Source organism: Populus nigra, chromosome 14 (assembly GCF_951802175.1).
Source record: "Populus nigra chromosome 14, ddPopNigr1.1, whole genome shotgun sequence".
NCBI lineage: Eukaryota > Viridiplantae > Streptophyta > Magnoliopsida > Malpighiales > Salicaceae > Populus > Populus nigra.
Genome location: NC_084865.1, coordinates 2,653,808 through 2,674,903, shown reverse-complemented (window position 1 = coordinate 2,674,903; position 21,096 = coordinate 2,653,808). Strand labels below are relative to the sequence as shown.

At 33.1% G+C, this 21,096-nt stretch overlaps 2 protein-coding genes across 2 annotated transcripts; both read left to right on the top strand.

The window, feature by feature from the left end:
* Nucleotides 1-13,290: 13,290 nt before the first annotated feature.
* On the top strand, nucleotides 13,291-13,986 carry LOC133673117 (E3 ubiquitin-protein ligase ATL76-like). The gene has a single exon (XM_062093771.1). It carries the CDS (start codon nucleotides 13,291-13,293, stop codon nucleotides 13,984-13,986), a length of 696 nt encoding a protein of 231 aa, XP_061949755.1.
* Nucleotides 13,987-16,430: 2,444 nt separating this feature from the next.
* Nucleotides 16,431-19,698, top strand: LOC133672872 (uncharacterized). The gene is made up of 6 exons (XM_062093426.1): nucleotides 16,431-16,570; nucleotides 16,677-16,731; nucleotides 17,074-17,124; nucleotides 17,482-17,573; nucleotides 17,650-17,727; nucleotides 19,204-19,698. The coding sequence occupies exons 1-6, from the start codon at nucleotides 16,515-16,517 to the stop codon at nucleotides 19,352-19,354; spliced, it is 483 nt and encodes a 160-aa protein (XP_061949410.1). The 5' UTR covers nucleotides 16,431-16,514; the 3' UTR covers nucleotides 19,355-19,698.
* Nucleotides 19,699-21,096: the final 1,398 nt, after the last annotated feature.

Sequence of the window (21,096 nt, the reverse complement as noted above, 5' to 3'; positions counted from 1 at the left end):
AATTCTCGAGTATATTATCATAAGTATATTTCTAATGTGTTTGGAAGTATAGTTATGATTTTTTTTAAAGTGTTTTTTACTCGGAAATACATCAAAATAATATATTTTTTTAATTTTTTAAAAATTATTTTTAATATCAGCACATCAAAATGATCTGAAAACACAAAAAAATATTAATAAAAAATATTAATTTGAAATAAAAAAATAAAAAAAATTTAAATTCTTTTAAAAATATTTTTAAAATGTAAAAACAAACAGGTCTTCATCAATTATGTGACCGAATTTTAATTTTATGACTTTTATTTATCTTTTAAATTAATATATACGTGGATAAAATAAATATGTTCATGGATATACAAGTAGCTAGACAACGACGTCACGATAGACCTGATACATCTCTAATTATTACTCCCAATGAAGGCGGCTTAAGATCAACGTGATGGTATGAGATTTTTTAAAATTCTCAAGAAATATTTTATTATTAATTTTTTTATATATATCTGGCAAGTGGGATTTCAAACAATATTACTTTTATTAAACCGGCTCTTACCGTCGAACCGGCCATGCTTGTTTGCTCTTATATTAAAATAATATTTTACCAATGGCAATAAATTTTATCACCACGCCATCAATAGTTATGGTGACGATTTACAGCCATCATCACTCGCTAAAACCTCTCTGCAAAATAAAATCTTTAATGTGAGGATATCCGACGGCTAAACTAGCTTCTTTCAGCTCTCGGATCCTCGAAGGGTGGTGCATGAACATATTCAATGTGGGGCACTCTAGATGGAAAATTTACAGATCTACCAACAAAAATATCTTGATATTTTTATGCTTCATCGTTATTGGACAGTGGATCCATGTGGGATGTTGCTGAGTTAATGTATTAATTAAAACATCTCTCCATATAGTTGCTTGCCTCCATGATGTTTTGACCGTCCGATTCCGAATAAATAAGAAGTTTTTATCTAATAGTGATGAAGATATATATATATATATATATATATATATATATATATACACACACACACAGGAGTCGGAGCTAGGTGCATTTTACAGGGGGAGGCTAAAATTAATATAATAATATATATTATTAAAAATCTTATTTATTTAAATTAAAAATATTAAATAATACAAAGTTTTAAAATGTTTTGCAGGGCCGGCCTGGCTTCGCCCCCCCTCCTCTCTCTCTCTCTCTATATGTATATATATATATATACATACATATATATATATATATATATATATATATATATATATATATAACACTAAAAGGAATTTATTCATTTATGAATGTATTTGGTAGTATGGTAGCGGTTGCTTTTCAAATAACTTTTCGTGCTGAAATACATGCTAATGATTTTTTTTATTTTTTAAAAATTATTTTTGATATCAACACATCAAAATAATCCAAAACGTACAAACCATATTAAATTTTAGCAAAAAAAATTTAAATTTTTTGGGAACGTGGTTTGCACCGTGTTCCCAAACAATTTCTACATACATAATCATATAAATATAGAGAAAAAATGTACTTTTAAAATCACTGATTTGAAAAAAGATTTAATTTTCATCGACACACAAATTAAAAAAAAATCAGAACTATTTAAGTTTTTATATTTTTTATACAAAGACTCATTTTTATTTAAAATTATAATTTTTGTCTGAGCAATTAAGAAAATTATAAGAGTTTTTTCTCCTCACAACCTCCTAAGATTTAGAACCCTAGATAATAATGTGAAAAGCACACAAATTTATTGTCTAATTAAGCTGAGCATCCACAATTTAAAACAATTCTCAATTAATTGTTTATAGAGTTCTTGTTGATTAAAATTGAAAACAAAAAGGGAAAAGAATATAATAGAATTAGAAAATAAAAAATCAATTTTATTAGATAATTGAAGCATATATTAATAATTTTATGATTATTAGACTCTACAAATGTCAAATATACTAATTCCATGTAGCTTAATTCACATATACCTATTTTGTTGGTTTATGCTTTAATTTGGGGCCAAATGACTAAATTACATTTGCTATCTTTTGTGACGGGACGAGGCTCCTAAATAATTTCTTGGAAAGAACAACGCAGATTGCTGCCTTTGTTTTTTTGCTGGCCGCCTTAAACATCACGACTAGTTGAACGTTTTCTTCAAAAACGTGTTAACTAGGGTTGGATTATTATCTTGGAACAATAAACATAAAAATAAAAAAATTAATATAAAATTATATGCGGTGGTGATATACGAGATAAAATAATTATTTTTATATTTTATTTGGTTATAGTAAATAAAACAAAACAAAATAAAATATAAAAAATTTATTTTACCTATAATATGTATTGTTTTCAAACTTATATGTTTTAAAAAATAAGTTTTATTTTATTTTTACTTTAATTTATATTTAGTGTTGAAATTAATAATATTATAGTAACTGTAATTATAAAACGATGACTGACTTGACGAGTTGACTTGGACTATTTCGAGTTTAGAAAAAAATAAAGGAATGATTGTTTGACCTGACCTGCTCAAAAATAGAGTTAACCCGAGATAAAGTTGATTTTTTTTAAAAAAAAATTGGTCAAAACAATATTGCTTTGATTATTTTTTCTAAAAAAATTTGGGCCAGCCAGGTTGACCTTTCCAACCCATGACCCAACTTTGCATCGGGTCAACTCTCGAGTTGGGTTTTAAAACTATAATAATAATCATATTTATCCATACATTGACTCGGGTCAACCCGTGTTGGCCCTTCCAACCGGTGACCTAGGCCTTGTCCTGGTCTACCCCCGAGTAGGGTTTTAAAATTATGATAGTAATAATTTTTATCTTTATATTGACCTAGGTAAACACGGATTGAACCTTCTGATTCTTGACTTAGGTCTTGTTCCGGGTTAACTCCCGAATCAAGTTTTAAAATTATGATAATAACTACTTTTATTCTTATGTTGACTCGGACCAACCCGACCCGTGACCCGAGTCTTATCTAGTGACTTGGGCTTTGCCTTGGATCAACTCCCGAATTGAGTTTTAAAATTATAATAATAATAATAATAATAATTTTTTTAATTAACATGGGTGTCCGAGCCAGCTTACACGCACCTCGACTAATCATATGAACCCTAAAATTAACGACCATGTATGCTTTCATGGGAATAAAATGCGTGCGTGTGTGTTTTGATCATCAGCAATTAATTAATCAATCGCCCTCCTTCTGCAGTGGGACTTGTTTCATGGGAATTCGGAGAAGAGAGCAAACAGAGCACTCTACAAGTTCAATCATGAGAATTGCTGAGCTTAGCGTCTCCATGCTATGAACACGTTCATATATAATCATAGAGGTCTCAATCGATATGCACTAGACAGTTGATGAGTAGAACCCTCTTTAATTAATGGTTGGCGTCTCCTTGACAAATACTTCTATTTTTTTTTTATTCATCTCATATTTCTTTATGTTTTTATTTCATGACATGCTAATATATATTTCTTTATATATATTACACAGGCAACTCTCCCTCTTTTTTTTTTACAATTTTGATATCAGTATATTAAAATTTAAAAAATTTATATTAAAAATAACATATTTGATTTTTAAATATAATGTAAATACATTAACCCTATATATATATATATATTGACTTGCTATGTTTTTAAATATAATGTAAATGTAATGTTAATTTATTGGCATAAACTTGTTGTATATGATATTTGATGATGACATTGACAGGGATGGATACACACGTGGCTAACCTTCTTTGTTCTACAAGCTGAGAACGACCGGATTGGAGACTGAGGTCTAAAGGGAGAATGCTGAGAATTTGAAGCGTATGTTAGGACCGTGTGTCGAGACTCGGGACCTACCTGACCTGGTCTCGGCGTATAAGACAGAGGTGGCTAGCGTGGAAGAAAAAGTCAAAATAGAATTTCATCGAAAAGAAGAAGAAGAAGAAGAGAGAGAGTCAAAATAGTGATGTCTAGGTATTGGAGGAACTGCTGTTGAATTGGTATTTTATCGAACGTTAATTACTATAGAAAATTGTACAATGCCTCTCGCAGATCAGCCGTGGACTCGTACTATGTTATTTTCTTAGTCATCAAACGTTTTTTTAAGGCAATTTCATCTTTCTCTGATCAAATTGAACGTCAATTGCTTCTCATTTGTTAATCAAGAAAAAAAAAAAAAGTTGAAAGATAGGAAACGAAGTAAAAAACAAGTAGAGAGAACATGACCGTTTCAAAATTGATAAAAAAAAAAATTATTTTATTTAAAGTCCCTTCAACTTCTTGAGAATTCATTTTTAATTTAAAATTTTATTTTTTATTTTTTTAGCAAGCAACGTGTCATCTATTCAATTTCTTTTTTTAAAAAAATTAGAGTTAACTAAGAAAAGAAAAAAAAATAATTCAAATCCTAAACGCGCACCTGAGCTAACAGACTCGCATGCTCGTACTTTCCTTATTAAGCCCAAGTGTATTGGGCCACCTAGTGCTGCGTGCTTGAGACTCTTTTCGGGTATTTTAGTTTTTTATTCAATTTTATCATTTGACTTTTCATTTTTAATTTTCTTTTGTTGACTTCGTTTTCTCAATTCTAGCATTCAATGCTTGGTTTATTTTAGATTGGTCTTCTCTTCATGATTAGTTTTCTCGTGTTTCTTATGGAGTTATCTAAATTTCAAATGAATATTTTATCATTTTATTAGTGCTTGATTTTATAAGTTTTTATTTTTATTGTCATCTTTTCCGGTCTTTCAAGATATTTGAACACATCAAGTCAATTGAGTTATATTAGGTTAACTCTCACATGATTTAATTTTTTTATACTAAAGAATACATTAGCAATGCCTAACATTTTTTTTGCGCTATTTTTTTTATTTGACCCGTAGCATATCGCAAGCTAATGATCTAGTTTAAAGCTAATCTATGTGCCTTTTGGATAAAACATAAATTGATACTATAATGCCGTCTAAGGTTGTGTTTGATTAATGTTCTAAAATAAAATATATATATATATATATATAAAAGACCACAACATGTTTTCTTAAAGTGACATGAATAAATAGGGTTATAAAATAAATATATTTTTTGGAGTAATTTTGGAATGAATTTGTTACATCTAAATAAAATATATAAAAACACATGTTACTTCTATCTTCATTATCTTAATATTATAACCAAATACTACCTAAAAATTATTTTTTTCATAGGTAATAGGTAAACGGTCAATTAGAAGAACTCTTTCCTAAGTTTCCTTCATAATTTCTCTTTTCTTATTAGATCCTTCAAGAATTTTTTTTAAAACTATTGTGGCTGCTGCCATTATAATATTAGGCTTTAGATTTTTAATTTTCTTTTAAAGTGTCATTGGATATATTTGAGTAAGTTGTTCCATCCAAGATTAAACATGCCTCTTCTAGGTTTGATCTCTCACGGCCACATATAAAAAAACACCCCTTAATTAATATATTATTAAACTATATATTTTCTTCAAATTATATTCATGTCAAAACAAAATCCACCACGTAAGCTTTAGCAAGCATAATTTAATATAGAGCTTAATTTATTTTTGTTTTAAGAGTAAAGCAGTGCCGTGGCTAGCATAATTTTGAGAGAAGTTTTTTTAGTTTGGTGGTATCTTCGCAGTAATTCGTTTATATTAATATTAAATCCAGCTTTCTAAGTTATTCATAAACAGCTATTCATACATATCAAATGAGCTAGCACATTTCCTTTTCTGCCACTTTGCCCCCACCTCCTTTTCTTTTGGAGCTTGAATCCAGTTTTTTCCATCCACATCCGAAGAACACATGTTAGGGCTTCTGAGTATAGATAAAGTTGCTGAGAATCTGCAGCGATTGGATTCGAATTCCTTGATAAGATGGCGTGGTTACATCCAAAATAAATGCTACTCCAATGGAGATGAAAATAGGCTAATGAACATGTGATTTTGACCTTAAGAAATAAAAAATAATAAGCAAGATGCTAAGTTGTAGTGGTGGAAAGGATAAAGGTGGTTTGAGGATATGATCACTGTTAGTAAAAACATAAAGCCATGCTATTATTCAAATGGCTTTGGAGGCTAGCTTAGCTCTGAAATTAAGTACGGCTAGGTGGAAGGATTTTATTTGTAAGAAGTAGCAACCATCTTTCGAAAACGGCCTTCCAACCTTCTTCAAACCTCTATATATCCGAAATTTGGCAATGAATCATGTCTGTGATCAATCCTGGAGATGATATTTCTGAGGCCTTATAAAGATCGATGCTCAAGCTATGTCAGAGGTAATAAGAAAAATGTAACATTTTGGACAGACACTTGGTTGAGAGACACCCCTTTAAAGGTATAATTTCCTAGACTATATAAGCTATCCATTAAACCAACTGCAAGGATATCTGATATATGGGTGAATGGACTCATGGAACCTGGATTTGGAACTTAATTTGATGAAGAAATATGAGAGCTTGTGAGTGGGAGCAGATTAATTATTTACAATCGCGGTTGAATGATGTCCAGCTAGTACAAGAGAAAGAAGATGTTAGAATCTGGAATATTGATAGGAATGAAAAATTTACAGTAAAATCTTGCAGTACCCAGATTGAAATATGCCTTTCACTTCAAACATTTAGAATGGAGTAGCCCCGTTGAAAATACAGGGTTTTTTTTTTTATGGTTGTCAGTACAAAATCGTCTATGTACAAGAGATTTTCTTCTCAACTGGCACCTTCTCTCATTGGAGCAAGCTTCATGTCCGTTCTGTGCATCAAAGATAGAGTTAGTAGATTATCTTCTCCTTCAGGGCTATTTGCTTGGAAACTATGGACAGAGCTCCTAACATGGTGGGGGGTCTCATGGCGCGCGCGTTCTGAAGACTATGGATCAGCTTCTGGTTCAATGGCCAACATTGATAGATGATGGATTCTAGAGGAAAGCATGGAACCTCCTTTCATATGGCATTGTTTGGAGTTTTTGGTTAAGCAGGAATCACCTAATCTTTAACCAAATATAGCCGAACTGGGAATCATGTTTTTCTTTAGTTCTCTGTGAAGAAAATCTTGGTTGCAGAAATAATGAGCTGCTAATTAAGAAGTGTAGATGGAATTAATTCGCAAATGATCCAATTCTCAAAAACTACTAATTTACTTCGAACTCTTGTTTTTTCTTTATCTTAGCCACACACTAAAATGGCTAGCTTTCTTCAATAATATTGCTTGATTATCACAAAACAAGAAGAAGCAAGATGCTGCAGGCACATGCATGCTTCCAATATTTAATAAACAAGATGCTGCAAATATTCGATCCTCAAGACTTAAAATAGCTCATACATCTGGATATGTTGTCTTATATGCCCATGTTAGAATTATAAAGTGTTAGAGACTAATCAATGATTATTTTTTTTTTCTTTTTTATGAATTAAACAACCTTCCCATAAAGATATGATTGAAGTTGAGAATATTCCACAAAACTTGATAAACTTTATAAGATATTTGTTTGAATTATTATAGGATATTGTAGTTTATAAACCCTACTCTATAAAGAAACATCATTAACTAACTAACTTTTCCCTAAATTACATAATTATAAATTACCTACTAAAATCATCTCCAAACTTGTAGAAAAATGATAATTATGTGTGATAAGGAAAACACTAAAAAATATATAATAAAGGTTATTTTTTAAAAAAATTATTTTTAATATTAATATATCAAAATAATTTAAAAATATAAAAAAATTTAAATTTAAATATATTTTTTTAATTTTAACCAGGCTGCAATCCTGAACAAACACTAAATAATAAATCCGAACCCTTAAATATAATAATCTCTCTCATGATTAGCACAACAAAATTGGAAAGCTCTCGATATATACATTGCAACAACTTCCTTGTCATTTTTTCTTTTCTTTAAATTAGATGATCTTCTTTTAACTACCTTCTGATAATTGAGATATCGAAGGACCCACACTAATTAATAAAGAGATGGGTGTTCTTTTAAAGTTGATGTGTTCATCTGGCTACATGCATGCTCGATCAATGGCAGTCTCAATATTAAGTTAAGAGTGTTTTTTTTTATAAAAAACCCAGTATGAGGTAGGTATCATCTTACCATGATGAGATTATTAAGCAAACCATTTAAGTGATAATCTAGTGATAAAAATTTAAAATTAAAAGATTTGTTCTCTCTGTAGTTGTAGGTTTTAGTCCTATGGTTGCTAATATAATGACCATTGGAGGCTTAAATGATCGTTAACTTCAAGACCCGTGGGATTAGTCGAGATACTCGCAAACTGGCCTGGACACCCATGTTAAACTTAAAAAAAAAAAAACAACAAGCACAGGATTTCATGTCACAGCACAATAGGGTTGCTTGCTTCTCTTTTATCCCTTTGTTTTTACTTGTCATTTTCCCTTTGTTTTCCTCCTTCCTTCAATGCATAATGGCCCACTGGACCAACATTTTGCTTCTTTTCTAAGTAAGAGAACTTTGTATTATAAAATAATCTCCTCCTTTTATTTTTATTTAAACTTGCTCAATGTGAGTGAACGGTTGCCACTTTTTAGGTAAGGCCAGCCCAAGCTTTAGGGTTTGACAAAGGTACGAAACGGTTAAGCATTCAAGGGTTTGGCCCAAAGTTTGTGCACAGACTTGCTTATAAAAAAAACTTGTGAGTTGCTCCGGGAGGAGCTTGTGTCATGGCTAAAGCTTAATCAGTCTCAGGCCTTTAACCTAGGCATGGTCCGAGTATAGCTTAGGGAACAAGGATATTTTAGTTAAGTGTTATTAATTTTGGCGACTAGATGCCACTGAGCTTATGGCTCTATTGGCATTCCAATCTCCTTCCCCTTAAAAGGTTTTGCGTTCAAACTTTTGCTACAGAAGTTCGGCATCGAGTGTTAACGACGAGATTCTTGAGAGGGTGAGCACTGTTTGTTTCATTTTAAAACTTGTCTTTCTCGTTTTGGGATATTGAATTTCACTGTAGTTTTCTCATCATCCAACCTGACGACAGTCACAGCATTTGAGACATGTGTGCATAAAGATGCTTGCTGTGTGGAGAGGGTGTCCATGCATATTTGGTGGTGCTTATGTATAAATCTTTTCAACAACTTGTCAAACTTGCCAATCAATTTTCATTTCTTCATTGTGTTTTCCCTTTCCCTGAACACATATACGCGTACCTTAATTCCTGCTAATTCCAGCTGGTTTTTTTGCAGCTCGTTGGAGGAGCTGTTGATGCAGTTATGAATAGGCTCCTCCAAGAGGCAAACTCTTAGGACGACAACATTGTTTAACTGAGTCAGTGGATCTGTTGAGAATATTATCTAATTAAAGCTTCTTAAGTATGAGATAGAGATTGTTTTGTAAAAATCTGAGTGCGCTGTACCTCTAGTTCACAAAATGGCCATCAGAAACTTCTGCAGAAGGATACTGTACATTGGTCTGTATCTGCTTATCTGGGGTGTAGCAGCTAATGTTTGCTTGATGCCGTAATGTCTGCGCTATATTTTTCACAATGTTTCTATTAGTTGACTCTCTAATTCACCGATTTTCATTAACCATTGCATGTTCAGTTAACTTAAGAGTCTCATTCGAATACCCTCATTTATGTTCAGATGCCCAGTGAACTCCATGGTCTGCTGTCAGGAACTGCCAGCATTGCTTTTGCCGAAAATACGAAACCTTCTTACGGTGAGGGTGATGGGGAGTTTCTAAAGGAAGGTTATAACATCACTTTTCCATGAAAGTGAGAAGGTGCAGTAGAGCAATTATGCTTTAATTCAGTCATCAAAACTCCGTTGTTTCTGCTCTAAAAATACGAAAAAGGTTATAAAATCATAGCTAGATTAGTTTTTTTGATTTCTTGATTCTGATTAATACCGAGCTCATCACATTTCAAATATGCTGATAGGTGAGGACTGTGAACATCTTCCAAGCTTAACATCAAACATTCACATTACATAAGGTATCTATTGCAACATCGAATACCATTAAATGGTATGCTTTAAATTCAGGGAATTGAGATGATTGGAGCAAACTGCCTGAGTTTATAAGATTCTGGTCAAGAACACGTAGACAACTGGTGAAACCGTCGTATTGCTATCCGAGCTATAATTTGGTTGAGAATCCTGCTAAACTTATCCACGGTACTTCTATTTCACCAATTGTGAGGATATGACTTATGGGGACTTCCCTGCAAGACTCTTTCTACCAGTGAGGCTAAATATGTGGCAGCAGCTTCCTGTGTTTGTCATGCTGTGTGGTTAAGGAGAATTTTGAGATAAGTGCATTGTCTTCTCAGCTGGGGTGAAGCAGAGAATGATACTTTACTTTGGAAAAGCAGTTAATGTTCAGTTCATGCCAGAATGCATACGCTATATTTTTCACCTTGTAAGCAATCGGGATTGTGTTACTTGACTCTCTTATTCACTGGTTCTTCTGAGTGTGCATTATATTCTGTTATCTCCAAAGTCTTGAAAGATTCTTTTCGTACATGTTCAGATGGCACGCGTGCTCCAAGACCTGTTGTCTTTCACTGCCAGCATTGCCTCTGTCGAAAATGTGACGCCTTAATATCGTGGAGGCGATGGGGCATTTCTGAGGAAGGTTAGAGCACCACTTTACCATGCAGTTGAAAAGGTGTGTTGTAGAACAAATGTGCATGCTGTTATGAAACCTTAAGTTCTCTCTGCTATATATCAACAACGATTATGCTTTATTATTTCAGGGAGCCTGTGAAATTGAACCTGGAAATGCTTCAAAATCGTTATTATGATGATCTTAACGAGTATTTCAAGTTAGCCTGAATTTAAATATTAGAAATCAAATCAAGAAACATTACTTTACTAGTTCTCGGATTGCTTCATCTGGTCAATTCTTGTTTTTGCTATATCCTATGCTGGTTCTCTGATTGTATCTATCTCGGTTGGTCAATTCGGGATGACAGAATTCTTATCAAATCAACACATGATGTGCAACAGGCAGTTTCTTTTTCTGAGCAGGTTTCACCTTCGAATGCTTAAATTGATTTATTTGGTCTGTGCATAATTTGATTACTGGTCCTAGGAAGAAAGGCTTCCGCAAGAAATCTAGCAAAATCATATTTTGCTGAAATCTGAACATTTTGGGACAACATTCATAATTAATTTTGGCAAATCGCCAAGGACTTTTTCCTGATTTATTTTCTGTCTCTGATAAAAACCAGAAGCAGAGTAAGTAGTCAGAACTGATCCCAATTTCCTTACAGAGATCCACTCAGAAAAGCATATTAAAAAGCAGATCTCTCAAGTTCTTTGAACAATTGAAAAGATGGAGAAGGACTTCTCATAACGTTAGTCCCTTTTCTTGTTTGTCCAATTGTAGTTTGTTGTGCAAGATTCACAAAAGTTATTGAGCAATTACGTTGCACTTCAAATTAATTAACACAGTTTCATTTCTTTCTCTTTTCCTTTTCACTTTGCTTTAAATCAGATTGGTATAAAATGTAGTTGTCTTTGGATATCAGACATGCGAAAAAACAAGTATAGATAACTAAAAGCTTTCTGGAATCAGATTTGTCTTATTGCTGTTACTCATCTCCTGCATGTTGAGAAAACGACAATATGCATGCAAAGAGTATGGTGGTGGGTGAAGGACATAAGAACAGTTTCCAAGCTGAACAGCATGCTTCACATTCTATATCATTTCATAACTTCAGTGTGCATCGAGGGTTTTGCTTAGACTTAGTTATGTTGAAACAAGATATATCGAACATGGGATCTTGAAAATTGACAGATACAATATAATTCAAAATTGATGCAGTTCGATCTGGCCTTCATATCTAATGTCTGGTTTACTTAATTTTTTCCAGAAAAATGAAATGGATAGCATTTTATTCTTATTCATGTGAATGCAGATTCTCATACATTCATGAGAATCTTTCTTATCTCAACATCCTCTTGGAATCACAAGAAAAAAAAAAGGCTAAGTGATAATCGAAAGCGAAGCAAACAATCAGCCCTTGGGGGTAAAGGCAGTGCCTCTTTTGAACTAAATGGAGTAACCAATAACACGGCAACTTAGACCGACCCGGCAACGCAGAGCCACTGTCCTACAAAGAGAGCAGTGCAGTTGAGATTGGGGTTGATAGCATCAAAGGATGCAGCTGTCAAATTAAAGGACTGTGCAATGGTAAAACAAGTGTCTCCACTTGCTGCTCCAACCACTTCATCACATTCTGGGGTACTTTTGGCGAAGAAACCAGCAGCTGCTCATCAGACATTGTTTAACATTTGAAAGAAAATGAAGTCAATATATTTCATGAAAACATAAGTAAATATTTAATGCTATCTAAAGTACTTACTGCCAAGAATGCGACTTTCAGCCATGGAGATAATGAGGAGAAAGGAGAACACCAAGATTGAGCTCAAAACAAAGGCTGATATGCGGTTTCCCTGGGCCATTTTAAGGAATATGTGTTTTCCTTCCTCTCTAGTGGATATTCAGTTTATACTTTTCTGTTTTGTGGGTTGCGGACTCTCATGTCTAGCACTTCTATTTATACTACAATGTTCCATTGTTAATGATGAAACCAAGAAATAAATCCTAAATTAACTGTTGTTGTAGTTCTCACAAGGAGGCCGGCGCCGGCTTCTGTAAAATTTGTGATACTTTTCTTGTGATTCTCTTAGTTTTTGACATAATTTTTTTTTACTAAGCATCCAATGTTTTAATATTCAAACAGCCCATGCAGTGGAGCAAAAGATCATATCTCTCATACAGTCTCAAGTGATGCTTTTGCGTTTGTTAACGCGGTGCACCGTGCTAATTAATGGGTTTAATCATGGTATTTCAAATCGCTAGTTTAAATATAATTGTTAATTACTGTGATAATTAAAGGTAATTCTAAAATATTCTTTATTATCAGTTTAAAAACCCAAGTGGTTAATGTTCCAAGCATTAAAGATTGCATTGAGACAACTAGCTTGTGTTGGATCAGATCATGTCGAAACAACTAGCCCGATTTTTCAATTTGTTCATTTTTTTACACTAAGGGCATGCATGATTGGCCTAGTGTTTGTGCACAAGACTAGCTAAATCCTCATCAATTCAGCTAGACGACCTTTGAGAAATCCTTAAGGAATCAGGAATCCTTTTCTAACCAAGAAAACATCTGTCAACCGATATTCTATGCCTATAAATCCACAAACAAAGAGTCATATATTTCCACAAACCCTAGCTGCTAGACTAACCGTCTTAATTACCTTCTTCGTTTTGTCACAAACCCTACTGCCCTTCTTTCTCTCCCAACTCAACCATGGAGACTCCCATCCTTTACGACTATATTGTCAGATTAAAACCCAAAACAAATAGAAACTCACAACACGTCAATAGTGACCAACCACTACAAAAGGTACCAGCAACGTTCCCTGTGAACTTCTTGCTTTACAAGCGAGAGATCTACTCTCTTCATGGAGAGTCGTTCTTTGCAATAGATAGAAGACCCGAGGCCATAAGCCGAAAAACTATTCACTTTCCGGTTGGAGATTCACCGATTCATCACATTAATGATTTCAAAGAGATCTTGACCGACATGGGCATCCCTGGAATCAAGATATCACAGATACTATTCGAAATTGCAACCAAGGCGCATGGCATTGATACTTGTAACGGCGTATTCATGATTGTCTCAATAAGGATGACAGTCTATCAAGAAGCTAGACTTCGTAATGAAGAAGATGATATTGCTAGAGCTGAGAGGGAGTCAATGGAGGTTGGGGCAAAGCCAATCCCGGCCACCAAGTCCTCTGTTGATGCATTGGAAAGGGTGGTTTTGGACGCCTCGGCGTTAGCGAGAGACTGCACTGTTTGTATGGAAGAGATTGACGCAGGGAGTGAAGCAATTCGGATGCCGTGCTCGCATGTCTATCACTCGGATTGCATTGTTAGGTGGTTGCAGACCAGTCACATGTGTCCTCTTTGCCGCTATCACATGCCCTGTGAATACTTGTGAACATGATCATCAGCACCAACTATCATTCAGATTTCATCACTTTTTTTCTTTTGTTAATTATAGCTATAATTAAAAATTTCAAAGGTTGATATTTTTGGCAAGTTTGTTTATATATATTTGAGAGCTAGACAACTACATGCATGAACACCTTCTGGTCTTCTGCAAATTTCTAGGTATTCAAATCGTGACTGAAGATCATAGTTTACAAGGAGATAAAGCTCAACTTCTTTTCTCATCGTCCGCAAGGAAAAAAGAACCTTCTTTTTCATTGCCATAATTAATAATGATTACAATAGATTATTTTGTTTTTTTTAATATTATTTGTGTTAATTCAATCTGATTTAACTAGGTTAATTAAATTTTATCAAATCAAAATATTCTTTTATAATTCAAATTAAAATCTAACCCATATCAAATTCTAGATAACATATTCTTCAGATCAACCAGACAAATTAGAATCGAATTGAATAGCTATATTTCCCAACACCATAAAAATGTTTATATTCCTCACCATAATAATGATGATTAATTACATCAATAGAACATTAGTTTTCGATTATAAGCATGTCAAGTTCTACTTCTTACTTAACAAAGTATATGTAATAGCGATTAAAAATCTTTAACCTGAGTTTAAATGTTAAAGAATTAATATAAATTTATTTTTAATTTCTCATTTAAAAATTGAAGATGGATTGAGATGAGAAAAATTAACATATACTAAAAAAAAACCCTAGAAATGAAAAATGAAATATTAAGTCTTATTTTACTATGGTTCTAATTTTTTTTTTTGAGGATTTCTTTATTTTTTTAAATTTTATCCTCCAACATTAAATATATTAACCATTTAGGTGGTGATCCAGTGGTAAGAGTTTTGGACCAAGAGGTTTGCTCCCTCTATAGTCTCAGGTTCGAGCCTTGTGGTTGCTCATATGATGGTCACTGGAGGCTTACATGGTCGTTAACTTCAGGACCTGTGGGATTAGTCGAGGTGCGCGCAAGCTGGCCCGGACACCCACGTTAAACTAAAAAAAAAAGTGTTGAAGTTTATAATTTATTTTTTATAGATTTATCTTAGTTTCATGACTTAAGTTTTGAGTTTTGCAAGTTAGCTATATTGACTTAAGTTATTATTTTAACTATTTTTCTCAGCTTTATCCTTTAAAATTGAGTTAATTAGAAATTGGACTTCGTAATTATATTTTAATTGGTTTTTTATGGGGTTATCATAATCTCATGACTTATATCGCAAGTTTCGTAGATTGGCTAGGTTGACTCAGGATTCTTTTGTCTTTTTTTTAATAGGACATTTTTTTAAAATTGAATTTATTATGAATTTAACTTTATAATTTTTTTTTAATTTACTTTCTATAAAATTATCAAGGTCTCCTGACCTAAGTTTTGCAGGTTAACTTTAGTTTACTTGAGTCATTTTTTATTTGATTTGTTTTTTAATTTAATCATTTTACATTGAGTTGATTGGTAATTGAGCTTCATAATTATTTTTTATTTTTTTCTATTAAATTATCACGGTTTTATTTCCCAGGTCACAAGTTCGGCTAGTTTACTCAAGTTTTTTTTAATTGATTTTTTTAATTTAATCCTTCAATAATATTTGGTTGATTAGAAATTAAGTTTCATAATTTGTTTTAGTTTGCATTTTGTAAAGTTATTTTGGTCTCATGACTCGGGTCACGGCTTGGTCAATTAACTCTGGTGATTTTTTATCTTTTTTTTAATTGATTTTTTATTTCATCTTTTAACATAGAGTTGATTATTGAGAGTTGAGATTCATAATTTATTTTTCGATTTGCTTTCTAAAAAATTATCTAAGTCTTATGATCTATGTTTGATAAGTTAACTTAGGTTAATTCACCCTTTTTTTAGTATAATTTTATTTTTATTTTTATTTTTTAATATTGGGTTGATTGAGAATATGGTTTAATAAAATTTTTTTTGCTTTCTATAGGGTTATTAGGGTCTCATGACCTAAATAACAGGTTAAGCCGAATTGATTTAATATGTTGTTATTTCAATATTAAAAAAAATATATTGATTTTTTTTATTTAAACTATATTTTTATTTGTTATCCCCTTGGTTTATTTTTAAACCTGCTAAGTCGACCATGCCATTTCAAATTAATTTTTATATAATTTAATTTTTTTTCTGCTATTAAAAAAACTTGAGTATTTTATTATTTTAAAAAATTAATTTAACCTGCACCTTAGCACAAAAATAATGGTGATTGATAAAACGAATTAGGCTTATATTTGCAGTATTCGTATAACAAAATTGAATATTACTTTAAAAAAAAAAGACAGAAATGCTGGCCCAGCCCAACTTCATTGAAACTTGAAAAAATCAATTTTGGACTAGCTGAAGCCCAAACTGAAAGCCCATCCATACTTAAACAGTGAAACTTTGCCTTCTTCACTGCAGCTTGCATTGCCAGTGCAGTCTTAAGACCTCCGGTTAGGGTTTATCTTTCCTCTCTCTAAAACTGAGATTTTACCACTTTCTCCCACTAGAAAATGACTAAATTCAGAAAGCTAAATCGACCCACTGGTCACCGTATGTCCATGCTCAGGTTCTTCACTTCTTCCCTTTTTTAAAATTTGGTTCTAGTTTTTTTTAATTAATAAAAAACTTTAATTTAGTTTGATTTTCTTATGATTATTGTTTTCTATTTTCAGAACTATGGTGTCCCAGTTGATTAAACACGAAAGGATTGAAACCACTGTTGCAAAGGTAGGATTTTTTTACTCTACATTTACAGGGTTTTTGTAGGGTTTATATACCCATATGGTATATTGGCAAGAAATATTTAATTTTGATTGTTATTTTGTTGATTTTAGGTGGAAAAGTTTTGGGTTTTTTTTCATTTTTATTTGATTCATAAGGTATTTGATTAAAACATTGAGTAATGATATTCAAATTTCTGGGTTTAGCTGATTTTGTTGAATTGTGTGAAATTTGTTTCTTTCAATGGATTTTTGGTAGTGAATGATACGAATTGAGGGCGATGAAAGAATTTGTCCGGTTATGATGGTGATATGATTTTATTTTATTCTTTTTTTTATGATTCTGCAGGCGAAAGAGATTCGACGTCTTGCTGATAATATGGTACAGCTTGGGAAAGAGGTGTGTAACAATTTAGTTATATAAATCAGAATATTTTATGGTTAGTGTTGATTGAGCATGCAAAAGGGCTAGAATGATCAACATTATTGCTGACATTGCTAATTGTTTGCATTATAACAGGCAATTTGCACTCAGTGTCTTGTTGTTATTGCTTGTCCTCAAGTTACATGAATATGTAGATTGTACTGAAGATGTTGTGATTGGAACAGGCAAATTGATTTGTAGATTAGTATAAAGAACTTTTTGAAAGGAATCATTTCTTGCAGAAGGGAATGAGCTATATCTATTTTAAAACTTATCTCTTTGATCACATGCCCCCTCTCATCATTACGTTATTCTGTTTCATCAAAATTACAGGGTTCCCTTTGTGCCGCAAGGCGTGCCGCTGCATTTGTTAGAGGGGATGATGTCATTCACAAGCTATTTTCTGAATTGGCTTACCGTTACAAGTAAATTTTACATGCTATTATTTCTTGTATAAGTATACTTTAATAGAAGGGCTTATGGAACGTTTTGATGTTTCAGGGACAGAGCAGGTGGTTACACAAGGATGCTTCGAACTCGCATAAGAGTTGGTGATGCTGCACCAATGGCCTACATTGAGTAAGACTTTTTATTGTCTATTCTAAATTGTTTGTTATTATCACTTACAGACTTGTCACTTCTCTTGCCACTCATTATTGCACAGCCGATGCACTTTCAAATTGGATGAACTACGACAAAAGTGATTGTATTGATCTTTCTTTTATGAATATTAGTTGATCTTTTTTGGTAATGATGCCAACACAAGTGATGGTAGTCTGAAATACAACACTCGCATATGAAATTACAACACCTTGTTTCTGTTTCCACTGAGCTTTATTTATTGTGAAGAATTTCAACATTGAATAAATGATCTGATTTTTGAAAGTAGCATCTTCCATATGAAACCAAGATGTTACTGAGATGAAAGAAAGTTGCTTTCTAAATGCATATAATCACATGAAGGAAACATAATATAATTGCCTATTTGTCGTTTGTGAACTCTATTCCCCATGAAAGATAGATTACATTAAAAATGCTGTCAATCTCATCTTACTCAATAGTCTGAGAACTATTGCCTTCATCTCTGCAGCACATGCAGAATTGATTTGCTATAAGAATTCTATTACTTGAATTAAACTCAAAATACAAAAGCTAATGATAATGATAATATCAAAAGGAAACCTATTGATGCTAGTTCTGGAAGCAAGATCAATGTTAATAGCATTAAAATTTTGAACAACAGCAAGGACAGGATTGTCTTGTTGACATCCTTACGGAGTATTGCTAGTTGGCCTGCCTGCTGTTTCTCTATCCAAAAATCAAAGGGAATTGGAGGGCTTTTTTTCTCTAATTGCCTTGGTTTTATATTTTCCCTTGCAGAGGATGCCTTTTCTCTCCATTCTGTAATTCAGGTTATTTGCACCATCAGTAAATTTTTCCATTATCTAAATAAATAATTAAAATTACAGCATCAGAACCAAAAATTAGATTGTCTGTTCCCAAAGCTGAAGTTTTGTTGTGTCGCCTTATAAATGTGTGAAAGGACTCTGGGAGGTGTTTAGATCACCAGTAAATTTTAAGTCTTTGTGGACTCGTGAGTGGATGTTCATGCTATGCTATTATAGGAAAAATGAAATTTGAATTTTTCAACTCATTTGATCATTAAATTATCCTTGATAGAAGGTTTTATGTCTCTTTGTCGAAGGATATTTTTTCCATAAAAAGGGGTCAGAGATAGCACCCACCAACTGGTATAAATAATTAATAAGCATTTCTCGGATACAATGAATGGCCAAATGCATGCTTGAGATTACATCTTGCAAGAGAATAACTTAATTTTGAAGTATATTGAGGGTGATGCCTTTCCTTTTCAAATCTTTCAAAGGGGGTTCACAAAAGCTGTTGTTGTAATCTTTGACGTAGTGAAGTAAGCAATGTTTCCCAAGCCAACATCTGGTGTTTTTTTGAACAGTTTCATTAATTGATGTTTTTTTTCTAAAGTTTGTTGAGGGTAGCCTGGTAGTTTATTCTAATTTTTTTTTTTTATGTGGACAGGTTTATCGATAGAGAAAATGAGCTTAGACAGTCCAAACCGCCAACCCCTCAACCACAACAGAGAGCTCCTTTGGATCCCTGGACAAGATCACGGCTTACCAGGCAGTTTGCACCCCCTAAAGAAGAAAAGAGCTCTGATCCTGAGATATGATACAGAAATCATTATTCTCTGGTTGCAGCATTGTGCGTCCGCTAATCTGTTTGCATGCAGTACTTCCTCATGCTGTGCATTTAAAAGCTTGATACCTGCATAATATGAATGCAGCACCATTATGCCCCACTACTTGTTGCCCCTATTTTTGTGAGAGCATAGATTAAAAAAAAAAAAAAAAAAAGTCCCAATATGGGTCAGAATGATTGTTCTTTTCTTGCTATTGCAGAAGGGTGGTTTTTGCTGTACAAATTGAAGGGTTAATTGTAGAAGGTCCCAATATGAATCAGAATAATGTCATCGTTCAAGAATTTAGAGTTGGATAATTTGATTCAGTTGAACTATGCTCTGACCTTGTAGATCTAGCTCAAGTATTTTCATTTTTACTGGCTCTGAGTTTTGACCAGCAACAGCTTATAGGCATGCTTAGCATATCAACTTTCCCAAGAATAGCCAAATCTGCAACCGTCCTACGCACCCGCATGAAGAAAATTGAATTAAAAGCGAGAGAAGGTTTTGCAAAACAAGAAAACAGTAAATGATGACGAGGAAAAAGCTGTGCGCGAAGTACAAAACTGACCAATCATTTTTAAGTGTTTTCTATTAAAGTTATCTATCCTTTAGCAATCAAAAGTTAATTTAAGCACCACATTCCAAAAGTCTTGCCATTGTACTTTAGTGAAGGACCGAAGGTCATTGTAAAGGTTGCCACTCCACAAGAAGCCGTTTTCAGTCTTTAATCATGATTCACAAGCATTTTGTATTGGTGGGAAGCCCCTAAAATAAAGGTAACAACAACCTTGCAAAAAGATTGGCTCATTCTTTTTGACTTCGCGCATAATTTTTGTTCTCAACTCTGTTTGGAGATGAATCGAAGTTGAGAGAGCTTGCAGTATACGGTCACCGAAATGGGTCACAACTCACAAAATGTCAGTAGACTATGAGGACGTCGGCAATTTCCCAAGATACCTAGTGCCCCAAAACCAAAGGGATTAATTAGGTCTCATTTTCTTTTCCATAGATTGTCAAATTGGTGCAAAGACCATACGATGAAATACAGTAGAGCATTGGTCAAGGGCACACCCATTTCCGTGGAAGGTATAAAGAAAAAATCCGAGTCTACCAATTGTTCGGTTGCTTGGCTTCAAATACAATTATACGTACACAGACAGAGACATCAATCCATTCCAATTTCGGTACATACAAGTATTTATCTGCCAAAACTATAGAGGTAATGCATGGAAGGGATGGAGTAACAGAGAGATACGTAGCGATAGGTGCAAGGATTCTATCCTACAAAGAAGTCCCACCTTCTTGTTCAACAGACAAGGGTGTTGTCATGGTAGTACGAAGGTGTCAGTTCCTGATTGGGCAAGTCCCAGCTGAAACTTTGAAGTGAATATTGCTTGTTATAATGGCATGATTATTCTATAATCATGCCTTATTAGCCCTTTTTTGCAACATTCCATTGTCACTTAAAAAATGGGTTTATTTAGTGCTGAATTTCTTTGCTTAAATATAAAGGATAGAAAAGGGTTGGAAATGGGAGTTAAAAGGCTTTTTTTGTGACGTTAATCATTTGTGCATATCATTGCAAAATGTTTAATCAAATTGATTAACATTTAGGAAATTAGTTCATGATTTTACAAAGGATGAGAGGAGAACAGAGGGATGTGGAAAATTGGGTTAACAATCAATTTTTCTTCTGTTAGTGAGGGTGCTACTTTTATGATAATCACTGA